Source organism: Manis pentadactyla, chromosome 14 (genome assembly GCF_030020395.1).
Source record: "Manis pentadactyla isolate mManPen7 chromosome 14, mManPen7.hap1, whole genome shotgun sequence".
Classification (NCBI taxonomy): Eukaryota; Metazoa; Chordata; class Mammalia; order Pholidota; family Manidae; genus Manis; species Manis pentadactyla.
The window spans coordinates 10,739,599-10,757,202 of NC_080032.1; the positions used below are offsets into that span (position 1 = coordinate 10,739,599).

General features: G+C 48.9%; 1 protein-coding gene across 3 annotated transcripts in view; it reads right to left on the bottom strand.

The window, feature by feature from the left end:
* Nucleotides 1-17,604, bottom strand: part of SEZ6L (seizure related 6 homolog like) — a 163,257-nt gene that overhangs the window by 13,413 nt on the left and 132,240 nt on the right. For all 3 annotated transcript variants that reach the window (XM_036908965.2, XM_036908964.2, XM_036908963.2), the window contains exons 10-12: nt 9,048-9,244; nt 3,300-3,494; nt 502-693 (exon numbers count right to left, since the gene is read on the bottom strand). In XM_036908965.2, coding sequence (XP_036764860.2) covers nt 502-693; nt 3,300-3,494; nt 9,048-9,244 — 584 coding nt within the window. The remainder of the gene's footprint in view (nt 1-501; nt 694-3,299; nt 3,495-9,047; nt 9,245-17,604) is intronic.

The window sequence follows — 17,604 nt, forward strand, 5'->3', positions numbered from 1 at the left end:
GAGAGCCCTTGGAAGCCTTTTATGAGGTTATACGGGTAAGTAACCCCCAGAGTGTTTTTTAAACCAAACATTTGCTTTGGGGGCTCCCCGCAGATGAGGATGAAGAGAGTTTAAACCCAGCCTGCTTGTCCCTGCAAACTGCTCCGTTTTCAGCCGAGTCAGGTAGGTCTGGTCTCCACTATGAACTCGCTGTGTGGCCTGGAGCAATGATTTTACCTCTCTGAACCTTAGTAGCTGCTTCTGAAAATAGAGACCACATGCCACACCCACACGGCTACTCCAGGAAGCAGAGAGGGACATTTGGTAAAGGATTTAGCACAGAGTCTGATAAATTTCCTGTCAATGTTACAGTATTCATGCCTTCCATCTGTGCTAGCTATTTTGTGATAGCAATAACAGTGAATGCGCCCAAAGGGTGGGATGGCTCCTGCAAGCAGCCCCGCCCTCCACAGTGGGTAAGAGGAAACCTGCGCCTCCCGCAAGCTGACAAACAGGACTCACAAACGCAGTGGGGCAGGCGAGACGTCCAGATGGGAGTGCCGGTTTCTCGGCTGTAGCAGGTCAGAAGAGAGCTCCCCTCCAGCACAAAGCCAGGGTTGCAGGTGTATTGGATGGTGGTGCCCACCAGCAGAACAGGATCCGAAATTAAGCGGGTCGAGTGGTCCACTTCTCCAGGGTCGGTGCAGTACATAACTACACAGGATGAAAGCAGACCAAGTGGGCATTAGGTCCCTTACTATCACAGGTTTGCTCAGTACTAAAGAATGACCTAGAACGTTTGCTTAGGTCTTTTCCAGTTTGGAAGGTGATGCATCTGTGTGCATCGGAGATGGCTGGAGAACAGGCCGGGATGAGAGAGACTGGAAATGTTTGCATCAAGGCCCAAAGATGTATGTGCAAAGTGGTACATTGCACCATTAGTTCTAATGGTTGAAACAGAAAAATAATGCAAATTCTCTAACAGGGGAATAGTTAAAAAAGAAACAGCCATTCCATGAAATCCTGAGCAACTGTGAAAGAGAACAAAGTGAGGGGCGCCTTTGCTATTTTCTTTTTAGTGCCTGAGTATAATAAAAGAACCACTCATTACTTTTTAGTGAAAAAAAATCAACATAGATAAACCACAATAAACCAATGAGAAAAGAATGAAGTAAACAACACGGGTGATATGAAAAGGTGTCCGTATTTCAGAGTTGGGAAAACAGCAGTTGCAAGGCAGTTTTGTATAAATTGACGCTTATTATGGAAAAATAGCCATATCTGTAACTATCTCTTTATGTATACCTATACATGTCTGTATATGCGTGGCACATACACACATACATGCACATGCTTATGTGTAAAACTCCCATACACACACAAGCTGTTGGGACAGTACAGAATCAACTTTTCAGAGTGGGGGCATTTCTAGAGAGTAAGATCATAAAACCTGTGTTTTCTACTTCAAAATTTTACTACTGCTTAAGTGAGCATTTGTTACTTGCGTCATTTTAAGATATTCTTTTTTTTTTTTTTTTCAAACAAAAATTTATTCTGTCATCGTTCTGGAAGCGGGAAGTCCAAGATCAGGGTGGCCAGTGGGTACGGTTTCTAGTGAGGGCTCTCCTCCTGGTTTGCAGCTCTGACTGTACACGACCTTTCCTCCGTGCATGTGTGAGGGGGGGGAGCAATTTCTCCAGTGTCTCTTCTTCTTTTTTTAATTAAAAGATCACTGATATACAATCTTATGATGGTTTCCCATAAACAACACCGTGGTTTCAACATTCACCCGCATTACCAAGTCCTCACCCCCTTTCTTGCGGCCACTGTCCATCAGTGTAGTAAGAAGCTTATAGAGTCATCACTTGCGAATTTTAAGATATTCTAATATATTTCTTTTAACGTCAAGAGTGCAGCTCAACCAGTGAAAGGAATTAGCAGCCCTTTGAGATTTTTTTTGAGAGGGGACCCCACTGTCCTAAGGAGGCTCTGCTGTCCTCACTTCTCTAGAAGGGAGTGCAATCAAAGCCATTGGCAGGTGTCTGTCTCGGGCGGAGAGTGAGTGAGGCATCCGTTCTGGGAACATGCATGCCCATACACAGAAGGGGCCCGGTACATATTTAGTTGCTCTAAGTTGGGCCTTTTCTTGGCAGAAATTGAGGCAGGTGAGAAGACTTTCCCAGGCGGTGCTAGTTAGGTGCCCTCCAACCTTTAACATTCATTAATATGATCTACATCATTATTTATTTAAAACATTTGAGATTTAAAACATGTTTACCTAGAAAAGTATTTAAGTAAAAGTGTTTTAAATAATAACGATGGCATTGATCATGTTAATGGGTTTGTGATGGATCTCGCCAATCACCACCCATGGAACTTCTCACTGTCCATTCTTTATTTTTTATCATCACACACACACACACATGTGCCCCATACTGTTGTAAAACAAATAGATCTGTTTGTGTGGCTGATTTTGTGGACTTCTAGCAGGTTCTTTCATGGTTCTCACAATTGTAATTAATTTTCTTTGATGCTAGAATATTTATGTCAGGAAATGTACGTGACCCCCGTACTTCTTCCCGATACCCTCTTTCTCTGCTCATGCTTAGCATTTCTTATTGTGCAACTGGTAAATCAAGTCATGTCGATAAGTCTACCAAAGTATCACCAAAGACTCCCAGTAAGAGAGTTGAAGACTAGAGCTTTAAGTAAGAGGAAGGAAGCAAAGAGCTGGGGGAAGAGGCCACCTCCATACACAGCTCCTCTCCCTGCTATCAAGGCATCAGAATAGAAACCAGAAGCACTTCTTTTTTTTCAAGATATTCAACTCAGCTGTCACCAGACATGCCTGGCCTGCGCTCCTGAGGGGCGCTGGCAGAAGGAGCCACGAGGGGACCAGGATAGACACTCTCTGGGTGGGGTTGGTTACCCATTACAGGGGTTTTGAACGGGGGCTCCAAGGTCCAACTGAGATTTGTTTTGCTTGGCTACTACCAGTATTTTAAAGACCTCAATTTGAATGATGTTTTTTCACAGGTTACATACATTCCCATCTACCACAGTCTACACCACTCCCTATTGTCTCCTGCCCTGTCTATTTCACTCATTTACATTATCTGCCAGGCTTCTGAAGGCACCTGCATCTGAGATCTCTGTTCTAGGGCTACAAAATGACATTTGTGAGCAGTGCTAACGAGTTAGTGGAGTAGGAGGGGGGCCTGGTTCTATGTTAAATAATCCCACCACACCCACACAGAAAGCACTCCATGGGAGGGATGTGCCGCTGTTGACCTAGAGGAAGAAAACAAGACTATTCTTACTTTTCTCACAAAACGGGGGGTCGCTGCTCCAGCTGAGGTCCCACTGGCAGGTGAGGGTGTCACTCCCCACGAGGTCGTAGCCAGGGTCACACTGGTAGGTGATTCTGGCTCCCCTCACGAGCTCCGTATGAGAAGTGGTTTTCCAGCCGTTTTGGATCTCAGGCAAATCTGAGCAGGAGTCATTCCTTGACACCTCTTTAAAACAAAAACATCATCCTTCAACAGGGAGTGGCCTGTTTGTTTGGGGAGGTTCCCTTTAAGGATGTCAGAGGGAAGAGCAAGTAGAAGAAAAAGCCTCCAGAAGGAAGTAAGACACTTCCAAAATACCTTACACTGCAGGAACTCTTCTGTAAAGAGATTTTACAGTGATCCCTTCCTATGGGCCACTGAACTTACCCAGCATTCTCTTGTTTATTGATGTCAGTTGAGGCTTTACAGTCAGATAAAATCCTAGCTCTGCTCTGCCACTTACTAGCAATGTGACTGGGGTACAATAACTTCTCTCTGTGTCTCAGGTTCTTTGACTTTCATGAGAGCATAATCACGATAGTGCCTGCCTCATGGGGCAGCCAGCTTCCAAGACGCCCCCAGTTATTCTCATCTCCTGGGATTCATATTCTTGTGTAGTTCCTGCCAACACTGAACAGGGCTGACATGTGTAACCAATGTGCTATTGCAGAAGTCACAGTGTGCGATTCTGAGGCTAGGTCGTAAAAGACATTAAGGCTTTCTCCCTACTCCCTCTCATATCACCGTCTGCGGAGGAAGCAGCTGCCATGTTATAAGGATGCTCAAGCAGCTCTCTGGAGAGATCCACGTGGAGAGAGGCTGAGGCCTCTGGCCAACAATTGGCATTGACTTGACAGCCACGTGAGTGTCCCATTTTGGAAGTGGAGCCCCAGTCAAGCCTTCAGATAGCTGTAGTCCTCCCTGCCGTCTTGACTACAGCCTCATGAGAAACCCCAAGCCAGAATCAGCCAGCATTAACTCCTGAATTCCTGGCCTACAGAAACTGTGAGGCAATCGATGTTAATTGCTAATTAGGGGGAGTAGTTTGTTACACAGCAATAGGTAGCTAATACACTCAGCCTCATTCTAAGAATGTCTGTAATTCGAAGGGTTTGATAGATTAGTAACAGATATTTTATAAAACATATAAAGATAAATATTTAATTATCAAGGTAAATATTTAACTACTAAAAATAGTTATTAGTGCATTCTTCAAATCACATTGCATTTCATAAGTGAACATTAACCATACTCCAGAAAATGCTACTCATAGCTTATTATCATGTGTCTTCCCCTTTTTTTTCCTTCTGCAAACTCTCATTACTAAGGCAGCAATCCAAAGCCCACTATTACTATTCTTGCTTCCAAGTGCCCACTGCACAGATTTTGAGAAGACAGCTAATTATGTTGTATAATTAATTTGCAGTTCTTATGTGCTTTTGGGGAAAGCAAAGCACCTCCATTGTCTGCCAGAAAGTCATTCTGAGAAACCAGCAGTGGATTTTCCTGGGATTTCATCATGATTTTATATGGGGAAAGAGAAAGGCGATCTCATGGGTGTCTGCAAGATGAAGGGGAGAGGGAAACGGCTTCTAGAATCGCTTAATGGGGAACAGGAGCCTCTATTTTTAGGTCTTTGAAAAATCAGCCAAGCCCTGGATTTGGGACACAGCTGCAAGTGCTCAAACTATGGATGAAAGGGGAGAATTGGGGGGAAATACTGGATATGTGGTGTGTCTTGTGCCAAATGCTTTGAGACCAAGAAAGCTTTACTTGTCTGACTCTATCATCCGAGCCAACATAGCTACATATTCCCGTGGGACCTGCCATCTCTGGCATTCACTACATTTGTGATCACTCAGTTGCTGCCACCATGTAGCAACGTCTCGACTCAAATCTGGGCCCCACTGTTTACTAATTCAGTGGCCTTGGCTCAGTCTCTTCACCTCCCTGTTCTTCAGTTCCTAGACTCCATCCAAGAGACCCTGATTCAGGTATCTGCATGTTTACCTAAGGTGAAGGTTCTGGAATTATCTGTCCCTATGGGCTTCTTAACTTTTCTAAGTATGAGAAAATTGGTCTACCAATTGGAGGACTACCCTTCTTTTCTCTTTCCTTCTTTCTTTTAGAAGCTGTGTGACTCCAGTCATGTCAATAAACATCTCTGCACCTTGTCATCAATCATAGAGACAAGAATCACAACCCTGTCTATCCCTAAGGGCAATGTGAAAAGTAATTAATGTGCAGGATTTGAAATTAACACTAAGATGAGTTATATGGACTTACTGGTTTGCTTGACTAAGATTTTGTGAGCACACACCACATGCCAGGCACTAGAATTACAGGGATCTGAAGTCACAGTTCCAATTCAACAGTCAAGATCAGCACCGTGGTCCAAATTCTGGACAAAAGAAATACCCAAATGCACTTAATGCATGCCACCATTTTCCATTTGAGTTTAGCTGAGCTTATTTATTATTTTAGGAATATTTACTGTGGAGCTTATTTATTATTTTAGGATTAGAGGAATAAACCCACAAGTGACTAATAGCCCTTTGAAAACACTGCCTACTCATCTCTGCTTTTTTATCCCTTTCCCTCCCATGTACTTGGCCACAAACATTAGCAAAGCACAAGAAACAGTGAGGAGAACTGACCTTTGCTTTTGTCTGTGCAAAGGAGAATTATGGACGGTCAGAACCACGTAAGCCCAGAGTGCTCCTACGGAAGATTCTGACAGCAGTCAGAGCAGGTAAGTCTTGATTACCTTCCAGAGCTGCGTTTAGGCCTTGAGATCAATCTAGGAACTCCAGAATTCTCTGGGTGACCACAGAAACCCCTTACCCTTCCATCTGATCCCCTTCCTGAATGGGAACTGCATCTGTATCTGGTTAAATCCAGACCCAGGACAGCATATACCTCTCCCATGCCGTGGCAGACATCACTAATCATTCGTGGCATTCTTCTCCACTGACTACAGGGATGGCCTTCTCTGAATTCTTTTCAAAGTGCTCTTCAACACAGATAGTCACAAACAATCGATCGTCATCAAAATTAAACACAGAGGCCTACTTGCCTTTCTTGTGAAATTATCCATGTGCTTCTTTAACAGAAATAAGAACAAATGGAAATGTTTTCTTTCTTTTTGTATTACCCACACTAACCAGGCTGTATATCCCTGGGACATGACCTCTGAAATCCTGTGCTCACCTCTCTCACAGCATCAGCACATGATCCTGACACTGCAAACAGTCTGTCCCTTTTTCACTAGCTGGGCCAAGGGCAGGGACAGTATTCTATTTATTCTTATGTCCCGGCACCTAGCGCAGGGCCTAGCGCAGAAGAGATGTAGAGAGATTTTTGTGAGCCAAACTCCCTGGAAAATGGAGATAATGCATTTGAAGATGAAATAAATACCATATATGCGAGAGTGCTTGCCAACATCAAATTGTCACACGAACTTGAGTTTCAGCTTCAATTAACAAGAGCACCCTCCTCTTCAAGATGTTGCCAAGGTGGACGTTGGCCAGACTTTCTGGTCAACCCTGCGCAGCCTTGGATGGAGTCAGCTTTCTGCTATCAAGCTGGGTGCAGTTTTGAAAGACCGACTCAGTCACCAGAGGAGACAAATGAGCAACACTATGACCTCATCTTCCAACCGGCGGGGGAGGGGGAGCGCGGAGGAGGAGAAGTCTAAGGAGACAGATGGAAGCCACGTCACCAGAAATTCTTCTTACAAAGGCAGCTGACTTTGGAGGGCGCATTGTCTGGACAGCCAGCATGCGCTGTGCCCCTATACCCAGGGCACCACCTAGTAAAGAGAGGAGAGCCCACGGGAAACAGCAGCGGAAACAGCCTGAGAATACTTAGCAGCACCATCAAGGGTAAGAAGGACCCTGAGAAACATAAAAGAGAAGATCAACAGTCGAGCAGAGCAGGCAGGGATGAGAAACGTCCACCAGCTGGAGATGAAAAAAGCAAGCGTCTTACTTTCACACGCATAGGCCCTTTGAGATGCCAACAGCCAGGGAAGTATTTTGGAGGCAGGAGGTGGTACCCAGACAACAGTTACAGTAATAGAGATGGACCAAGCTTCAAGCCGAGGGGAAGAAAGAACCAATGACGTGGCATCTTATGCAAGCCGGAGGGTCCTTGGCCGTGTGGGTGGTAGCAGGGAGACGTGGCAGGATAAAACCGCCTTTTCCCTGTTTCATGCTGGAACTCAGGATGTCAACTTTGCTCCTGGGGGCGGGGGGTGCAAGCAAGTCCCCCAATTGCTGGCTGAATCCTGCCCATTGAAATCCTCAGGATGCAATCACCCAGCATTTGGGATGCCAGAAGAACTTAGGTCTTAATTACCCCCGTGTATCTCCCATGTTCTTTGCTACTGGCAAGAATATTGGGGATGAAGAAACCCTAAGAGCTGGGAGCCAGGAAGCCAGGGTGGGAGCCCCAGGTCCACTCCCGGTGAGCGAGTCCCTTACCCTCCAGGGTCCAGGGCTGCTTCCGCAGTGACACAACAGGCTTGGACCAGTTGTGTTGTCAATTTCGGCCCCTTCCTAGGATGGGTGAGACTTCATGGCGTTCCTGTCCCCTGACTGCTGGGGACGATGGCAGTTTGGATGAGAGTGATGGTCAGGGGAAGATGGAGAAAGTGCTTGGATTCGAGGCATATTGTGGAGGTTGAGTTGAGAGGACGGATTGGGCGTGGGGCAAGGAAAGAGGAGGCAGCCTGAGAAACCAGGAGAGTTGGGGCTCCACCTCCTGGGATGGGCAGAGAGCAGAGAAGCCGTCGGGTGGCCGTGGTGGGGAGACAGGGAGAGAAATAGTTCTGTTTGCCTGTGTTAAACCTCAGATGCAATTAGGTATATGCAAGAGGGTGGTTGCCAGGAGTTGGATGGATGAATCTGGGATTCATGAGAGAGGTCCAGGCTCGGGGGGGCATGTGTTTACAGCCCCAGGACTGGATGAGAACACACAGTAAGGGAGTGTAGACGGAGAGGAGTGTAGATGGAGATTGGGACCCTCCTGTGTTGAGCAGAGGAGGAGGATGGAGCCAGCAATGAATAAGGGGAAGTTACAGTGAGTAAACTGGGGAGTGAGGTGGGAGAAGAGGGTATTGGATGGTCAAGTGTGAACTTAGGTTGACTTTAATTATAGGTTTTTGTTTTTAAGATGAAGGGGAGAGATGCGGTTTTGAAGCCACAGTGAGGATGCAGAGAGACACCCCCTGCACCTGCTCATCCTAAAGCACAGGAGGTGGGTGAGGAAGGGCTGTCTGCCCCGGAGGGAGCTGCCGTGGAGAAGAATCCTCAGGCGGGTGGGGGTCGAGTGTCAGTTCAGGCAGGACGGTGGCGATAATTCTTTGAGAAGATGCAAATATAAAGTCCCACTTGATGAGAAATGAAACATGATGGATCTTCAAGTTATGAGGCATTATCTACCAAGTCCTGACATCAACCCTGTGGAGGAGGTATCCCTATTCCCATTTTACAGATGACAAAAAGGAGGTTCAGAGGGGGTAAACAACCTGGGGAAGTCACACAGCCATTGATGGGAAGAGTAGGACTCCAACCCTGGTCCTTGTGACTAAAGAGCCCAAGTCCTTAAAAACTACATATATTTACTGTGCCAATATATTAAAAGATCTGTGTAGCACAACACCACCCCCAGAAAAAGACATGTCTAGAGAAAATCATCAAAAACACAAAGCAGAAATTCACCAGATGAAACACCTACCTATGTAGTTCATGATAAATCCTTGGCCCTTCCCGAAGATGAGGCCGGCCGGATCCGAGCGGAACTGGATGGTGAGGTCCGGCGTGGAGGAGTACAGCCTCTGGGGGCCACTGTTCCCAGGGTACTGCCCCAAAATGTGGGGCGTGACCTCGTCACCATCGTAGACGGTCAGGATGTCACTGCTGCTCAGGTTCAGGCTTCCGGGGCAGAGAGAAAAGGAGGGTTCTCATGAAGCCTGGTGATGGTCATGCAACAGAAGCCTTTATTTTTTTTTCCGGCAACACACACTTTCTTGAGACATACTGTGTGTCAGGCCCCAGCCCGGGAACCGGAGGTGAGGTCGGCATAGACTGTACATGAGACCAGGACATGCCCATCCTTCTGACAGGCAGGGCGCGTAGATTTGTGGGGGGCTGGGCTTTTGAGGACCCATCCATGAAATGGTCTTCTCTGCATGGGGCTCAGTGCAGAGTCAGACGCTGCCTTGTAAGTGGAATTACCTTCCACACCCCCGTCATTAAGCACCTTTTCCTGGGTGAAGCTAAGTGTTGGACAGGAGGCCACGTGCTGGGGGTGTGACACTAGTGTTTTGTTCTGTTTTGATGCACAGCAAGCTAAAGGCGTGCTAATTATAACTCGCCTTGGGAGTGAGGGGAAATGATCTCTCCATTTATCATGCGGCAAGTTCCTCCTCATCAACCGGGTTATCTGTTATGTTTGGGGGATGAGGCACAGGGTGGGAGGGAGGCATTTTGAACTATTCTCAAACCGGCTGTCACTATTCATAGCGTTAAAGGTTTTCAAAGCCTTGAATGCAAGAAAGTCACTCGACACTAATGTTTGGACTGCAATGGGCAATTCATAACCAGAAAGTACTTCAGTATGTCACAGAGACAATGTGCTGTGTAAGGTGTCCTGGAGAAAATTGGTCCCCGATGGACAGAACGCCAGAGAATTCGGCTTTGGCTGCATCCGTCACGGAGAGAGATGAGCTCATGCCTCTTCCCTCCCTCCCTTTCTTTCTCATGTCTTTCTCTCTTCTTGTATCCCTCTCCCTGATATTTTTGAGCACCTACTGTGTGCCAGGTGCTGTGCTGTGCTCAGACGACGTGAGAGACACAGAGCAGTGGTGTACTGGGACTGACAGCCAGGGGCTGTGGCAGGAGTTACGGTCAAGGTGATTGGAGGGGCCAAGGATGGGCTGCCCCCACATGTGTCCCTTTGACGTACTGATGAGTTGGAATCAAAAGATACTTAAGAGACAGCCAGTTCAGGAACACTCTGACCTTCCTTTGTCTCCAGAAAGCAGGAAATAAATCTACCATAGGAACAGAAAGGGAACGGGAAATAAAGAAACACCCTTACCACCAGAGAGAGGGATTTCAGAGCCAAGAAGGCTGTACAAACAAACGTTGTTATTTTTCCTCACTGAGGACCCCAGCCCAAATGCTGTTTAGAATTCCTTACTGCTTGAAGCTCCGAAACATGTTTCGTTCATCCTGTCAATTTCCTCCCAAATTTCCTGTCTCTTTGTCTAAAAAGTATAAAACCTACATACCTTGCTCATTTCTTTACCTCTCAATTCCATTATTGGGCCTTCATGTGCATGTAATTAAACGTATATTTTTCTTTGCTATTTCTTCTGTTCATCTGTCTCATGTCATTTGATTCTCAGACCAACTGAAAGGAATTGAAGGGTTGAGGAACACTTTTCCTGCCCAACAGCATACACTCAGAATGGAGGCATCAGGGAGGCCTCCCTGGAGGAGGGGATGCTTGCTTTGGATCCTCAAGAAAGAGCAGGGGATGGCGAGGCTGGTAAGTGGCGGGTGGAGAGAAGGTAACGCACAAGGCAGAGGGAGGAGGCGAGTGAGGCATGGCTCCTGAAGGAAACTGCCTGGTGATCCGTGAGCCCAGGACAGAGCCTGGAGGGCCGTGCAGGAACCAGCCCAAGAAGCATGCAGAGAGCCAAGTGTAGGCATTTGGGTGCCATCCTGCTCAGGAAGGGAGACCCTGAAGGGGGCGTCCTGACTGAGCACACCATTGCCAGGGGAGAGGCATTCCTGGAGATGGCCCTGAGCGAAGTTCCTGGGCCTGAGCAGGCTGGCAACCGCCCTCCCCGGACAGCTTCATCCGGCACCCAGGGGCCGTGCCTGCTGCTGGTCTGGGAGGGGGCAGGCGGGCTGGAAACCCTTTACACTGCATCAGTTTATGAGCAAACAACAGAAACACAAGGTAGCTGCTGCAGGTGTGTTTCCAGAGGGCAGGGGATGCATCTTATTCTCCACAATATCCTCCTCCACCGAGTCATAATTCCTCATGTCAGCTTGGCCAAGGGGTGGCTGAGGGGGGCTCTAATTGCCCCTGCACCCTCCGTGAACTTCCTGTGGATCACCCCTGAAACATCTTTTCCTAATAAAAGCTGCCTGCTTGCTTTGCACACGTGGCTTAAAGACAAAGCCCCTAGGTACCTTCTACCCCATGCCAGTTTCCAATAAACCCCTATTGTACTAACATTCTGGAGTTGCCACCTTTTCTTGCACACAAACAGTGCTTAATAATTGCTGTGATATCAAAGAGCTTGCCAGAGTCTGTTTGGCAGCAGAAATAGTGGGATTGATGTCAGCTCTTGACCAATGGTAGGGAAGAGCTTCTTAACTCTAAGTGTCAGGAAAGCATCAGTGGCTCATGAAAGCCCTGGATTAGGCTAGTGTGAAACATGGTAGATGGGTGATATTTATTCCTTAAGCTGACTTCACAGCTGATCTGCTGGTACCAGTGGGCTCCAGACAGTGCCCAACGTGGCTTTCTTCTATCAGTCATTTCAATGATCTAAATGCAATAGAAGCATCTTCAAGGGTACAAATACTTTCATTTTCAAACCCTAGCACAACTCTTCCGTTCTTTGTGAAACAGAAAGCAGCAGCGTGCTGGAGAGAGCACACAGCCTTGGGAATCAGACAGCTCTAGCTTGATTCATAAAGGGCATGGGGTTCTTCTGAAGTCCCTGGCCTGTCAACTGGGCTTCATATTTCCTGTCTATGTCATGGGCTTTCCGAGTGAGGTGAGGCATGAAGAAAATCTGGAATCAAATTCGAGGTTCACCAACACTACCTGAGCAAGTCTGGTTGGGTCATTAGAATGTGGTGTCATATTGTAATGTCATCATGGACATCATCCCCATCATCCTCACACTCACTACCACCACCACCACCACCACCACCACCATCATCCCCATCACCCTCACCACCACTACCACCACCATCACCACCATCACCCTTACCACCATCATTACCCTCACACTCACCACCACCACCACCACTACCACCACCACCACCATCACCCTCACCGTGACCACCATGACCACCATCATCCCCATTACCCTCACCACCACAACCATCACCACTACCACCACCATCACCACCATCACTCTCACCACCACAACCATCACCACTACCACCATCACCACCCTCACCCTCACCACCATCATCCCCATCACCCTCACCACCACAACCACCACCACCACTACCACCATCACCCTCACCACCATCACCACCACCATCCCCATCACCCTCACCACCAACACCATCACCACTACCATCCCCATCATCCCCATCACCCTCACCACCACCATCGCCACCATCACCCTCACCATCACCACCATCATCACCACCACTACCATCATCCCCATCACCCTCACTGACACCATCACCACGACCATCACCACCACCACCCTCACCACCATCATCACCCTTACCATCACCACCATCATCCCCATCACCCTCACCACAACCACCACCACCACTACCACCACCATCACCCTCACCACCATCATCACCCTCACCCTCACCATCATCCCCATCACCCTCACCACCACAACCACCACCACCACTACCACCACCATCACCCTCACCATCTTCATCACCCTCACCCTCACCACCACCACCATCCCCATCACCCTCACCACCACCACCACCATCACCACCACCACCACCACCATCACCCTCACCATCACCACCACCACTATCCCCATCACCCTCACCATCACCACCATCATCCCCATCACCATTATCACCACCACTGTCGTCATTCTCCCTTTGGATTGCTATTTGCAACAAGTGACACCAGATGACTCACGTCAGTGGTTCTCAGCAGGGCTGGCTTTGCCTCCCAGGAGACATTTGGCAATGTCTAGAGACATGGTTGTCCCAACTAGGGGTGAATCAAAGTCAGGGATACCACTAAACATCTCATAATGCACAATACAGCCTCCCGTAACAAGCCATTATCTAGTCCAAAATGTCCATAGTGCTAAGGTTGAGAGGCCCTGACTTAGATGAATGCATTTTGTAAATGCACCAGACTGTCAAATGCAGCTTCTCCTGTGGTCCTGGAAGCTAAGAACCAATCAAGAGAAGTACTGAGCTTCCTACTTTCTAAAGGGATATATGTGGCTATTGAATGGGATTGGGTTCTCTGGATGCAGAGCCTGAGCCAAGATGTGTCCTTTGGAGTTTGGCTGATCGGGGAGGCCACCCCAGGCAGTTCTGGAGGGGACATAAGACAGGACAGAGAGGAGGCACTGAATGGTCATCAACGGGCGAGTCCCACCATGGGCACTGGGCTCAGTCCTGCAGGAACTGTGAGAGATGGTGTAGAACCTACCTTGGGGGAGAGGGAACCGGGGCACTTATCTTCCAACCCCCTTCCCTCACTGGTTGAGGGCTGGTCTTGGTGAACTGCATCTCCAGAGCCCCCATCCTGTCTGCATGGCACCAGAGAAAGCCTTCAGGTGGAGAGGCTTACAGTAGGAAGCCACTGTGGGTACACATGGCAAGTACCACAGGGCTCAGATAGGACGCCAATGGCATCTGCTACCACCATCTACCCAACTCTTCCAATTTGAGCCATCCTTCCACTCTAGCTTACAGAAGGCAAAGGGTTTACTGGGCCCTCGGAGAGACAGGACTGACGCAGGGCGAATGTCACTATGGGAGGTGGACCATGGGAGGGGAGAAAGCATATCACTCTCCCCGTAAGTGAGAGGGTGGCGAGGAGGGCTTCAAGGACACTCTTTGTGGTGTGGCGGGTGTCTTTCTGGGCTTGGGGATGGTGACTGCATTTGATGCTCACCAAGAGAATAGTAATAATAAAAATCCCACCGGAGCTGCCTGCCTGCCTGTCCTGGGGGCAGAGCACAGAGGGAAGGGGATGTTGGGCGTGAGCCGCCGGTCGGCAATGAGAGAGGGGATAAGATACGTGTTCCCTGGGTCTAGATGTGAACCCTGAAGCTGGTAGCCACCAGGGGTCTCTTTAAAAGGGTTCCTGCCCTGGAAGGGAAATGGGGCCCAGCAGAGGGGAAAGTCAAGAGCAGCCAGACTAGGAGACTTTGCCCACATCAAGGGCCCCGTAAGAGAGGAAATACCAGCACTCCCCATCTTCCATAACTCCCAGGGCTGCCAACTTAGGCTATCGTGTGGGAAAGCAGCAGCCCGCCAGGGCCATCCCCCTGCAGTTCCCAGCCTGGGAAGCCCTGTGGACGGAGGGCTGACGTTTTAAAAGGAATGATGTTTAGAGCTATATGATTATTAGACTGAACTGCACTTACTGTGACCGGAAGATGCATGACTACGAAGCTCTCATAGAAACAAAAACAGACAAACAGAAAACAAAGAGGAGAATGTGTGGGAAGTAGAAGAATGAATAAAGGTGCTCCCTTCTGTGCCCTTCTGGGTCCACCTTTTGACAGACTGGTTCCAACGACATACACTAAGGCTGGCAATTTATTCCCTGCCTGGGACCCAAGACAGCCCGCATTTCCGCCTGCCCAGCCAGCCCCGTCGGATCCACCGCGGGCATCCAGGTCCCTGCTGCTGGGCTGTCCTCAGCCACTGAGAGGAACGTGCAGGGACGTACCAGCAGCGAGACCGGCCCCGGGATGGAGCGGGCCTTTCTGCTGAGGACTCAGGCAAGATGTCAGCCAGACACATCCCAGCAGGCGCTGAGAAATAGGATGTCAGTTTGACTCCCGAACAAACGGGAGACGGAGAGGTGCGGCAGGCAGGTGGATTTGATTGGCGGCGGGAACTGGATGTAGCAGGTCCTCCTCAGGGAGAACCCCCTGGGGAGCAGGCCCCCCCTCCCCCGGGCCAGCCCCTGCCTGCCTGCTCCAGCCTCTCTCGGCTGCCAGATGCAAGGCTTTCTGTGGGTACAGGGTCCTGAGCTCCTGCCAGAAGACCTCAGCTCCTGGGTCGCCTTGTGCACTGCAATCCACCCCTTTCTCCTCAGTTGCGGCCACCGGCTTTGCTCCACCGCCTTTCAGCGGGGCCGCGGGACAGTGCTCATTGCCTATTGGTTCCACCCTTGCCTGGCCTTGACCCCTCTCATCAGCAGCCAGATGAGTCCTTCTGAAATATCAATCTGGCCCCTTCACTGGACAGATGAATAGATGAGCAAAATGTGTTCCATCTGTGCAACAGAAATTATCCAGCCGTAAAGAGGAGAGATGCCCGGCTGCATGCCCCAACACGGATAAACTTTAAAAACGTTATGCTGAGTGAAAGAAGCCAGTCACAAGAGACTTCCTCTCTTTGTTTAGAAGGCATATCCAGGATAGGCAAACCCACAGAGGCGGAAAGGAATAATTTAGTGGGTGCTCAGAGCTGGGGAGCAGGGTTGGGGACCGATGGAGAGCGACTGCTTAATGGGTACGGAGTTTGTCTTGGTGATGGTGAAAATAGTTTGGAACTAGACAGAGGTATTGGTTGTACAACATTGTGAATGTACTGAATACCACGGGGCTGTGTACATTAAAATGGTTAACATCATGTTATGCGAATTTCAGTTCAATTAAAAAAATGGGTGCCTCAAGGCAAGAAACAACAAATGCTGGTGAGGATGCAGAGGAAGGGGACCCCTCCTACACTGTTGATGGGAATGTAAGCTAGTTCAACCGTTGTGTAAAGCAGTATGGGGGTTCCTCAGAAAACTAACAATAGAAATACCATTTGACCCAATAATTCTACTTCTAGGAATTTACCTGAAGAAAACAAGATCCCTGATTCAAAAAGACATATGCACCCCTATGCTTGTTGCAGCACTATCTGCAATAGCCAAGATATGGAGGCAGCCTAGGTCTCAATCAGTAGATGAATGGATAAAGGAGGTATGGTACATATACACAAAGGAATACTATTCAGCTATAAAAAGAAAGGAAATCCTGCCATTTGCAACAACATGGATGGAGCTAGAGGGTATTGTGCTCAGTGAAATAAGCCAGGCAGAGAGACAAATACCATGTGATTTCCCTCATCTGTGGAGTACAACAACAAAGCAAAACAGAAGGAACAAAACAGCAGCAGACTCACAGACTCCAAGAAGGAACTAGTGGTTACCAAAGGGTGACTGGGGAGGGAGAAGGGGATTAAGGGGCATTATAATTAGCACACAAAATACAGGTGGGTCACGGGAAAGGCAGTAGAGCACGGAGAAGCAAGTCATGACTCTCCACCACCTTACTGCACTGACGGACAGTGACTGCAGTAGGGTGGGGGCGACTTGATAATATGGGTGATGTTGAAACCACAATGTTGTTCATGTGAAACCTTCATAGGATTGTATATCAATGATATTTTAATTGAAAAAAAAAGGGTGCCTCATCCCAGGGTAAGTGCAGACTTGTGATCCCAGCGCCAAGGCCTCTCTGCAGCGTTGTCTCTCGCCGTCCCTTCCTACCCAAACATTTTATACTCCAGCCGGACTGAATTACTTATAAGTCTCTCCAAAGAATGTGGAAGCACCACCGGGGCTTTCCACATGCTGTTCCTTCTACCCTGAATCCTCCCTTAGCCTCCCTTCCCTAGACCTGGGTACCCTCTACCCCCATCACAATCCTGCCATCTCAGTCTGTGGTCATTTTTCATGCATAGCGCCCTGACTGTCCCCTCTGAGCCTGGGCTGGGAGCCCCTCCTATGCCACCCCTCGTATGCAGCTCAGCACCGGCACTCCAGTGGTCTGGGGCACGTCTGCACTGGACCAGCAGCTCCCTGAGGCCAGGGGCACGTGGGACCTCCTCACTGCTGTATCGCCAGCTCCCGGTGCAGTGCTGAGTGTGTGTTGGGTGAATCAGTGCCAGTCCAGGGCAGATGTCCAGGTCTCAGCCTCAGCTGCCAGTGTAGCTCTGACTCCCTCTCTGCCTGGGACCTCAAATGGACTCATACCTATGCCAGCCTTGGAAGCTGGACTCCTGTCGTCCTGCCTGCCTCCAGCATTTGCTCCCAGGGGTTCATTTGAAAGCTGGAAATGACTGTAGCTGCCCCAAATGGCCTCTACCCCACCCACCTCCTGGACCCCTATCACCTGCTCCCTCCATTCTCCTTAGGTATGCAGGTCACCGGAATCAAGCCTGACACCGTGGGGCCGCCTGTGCCTGACCAGGTGCTGCAGTGCCAACCCCATGGCCTTGACCAGAGATGGGTTGTAGCTTCCTCTCTCTCCCCACCGTGACCCAGCTCCAGGCACATCCCGCAGCCATTTTTTGGCATGCTATCCAGTGCT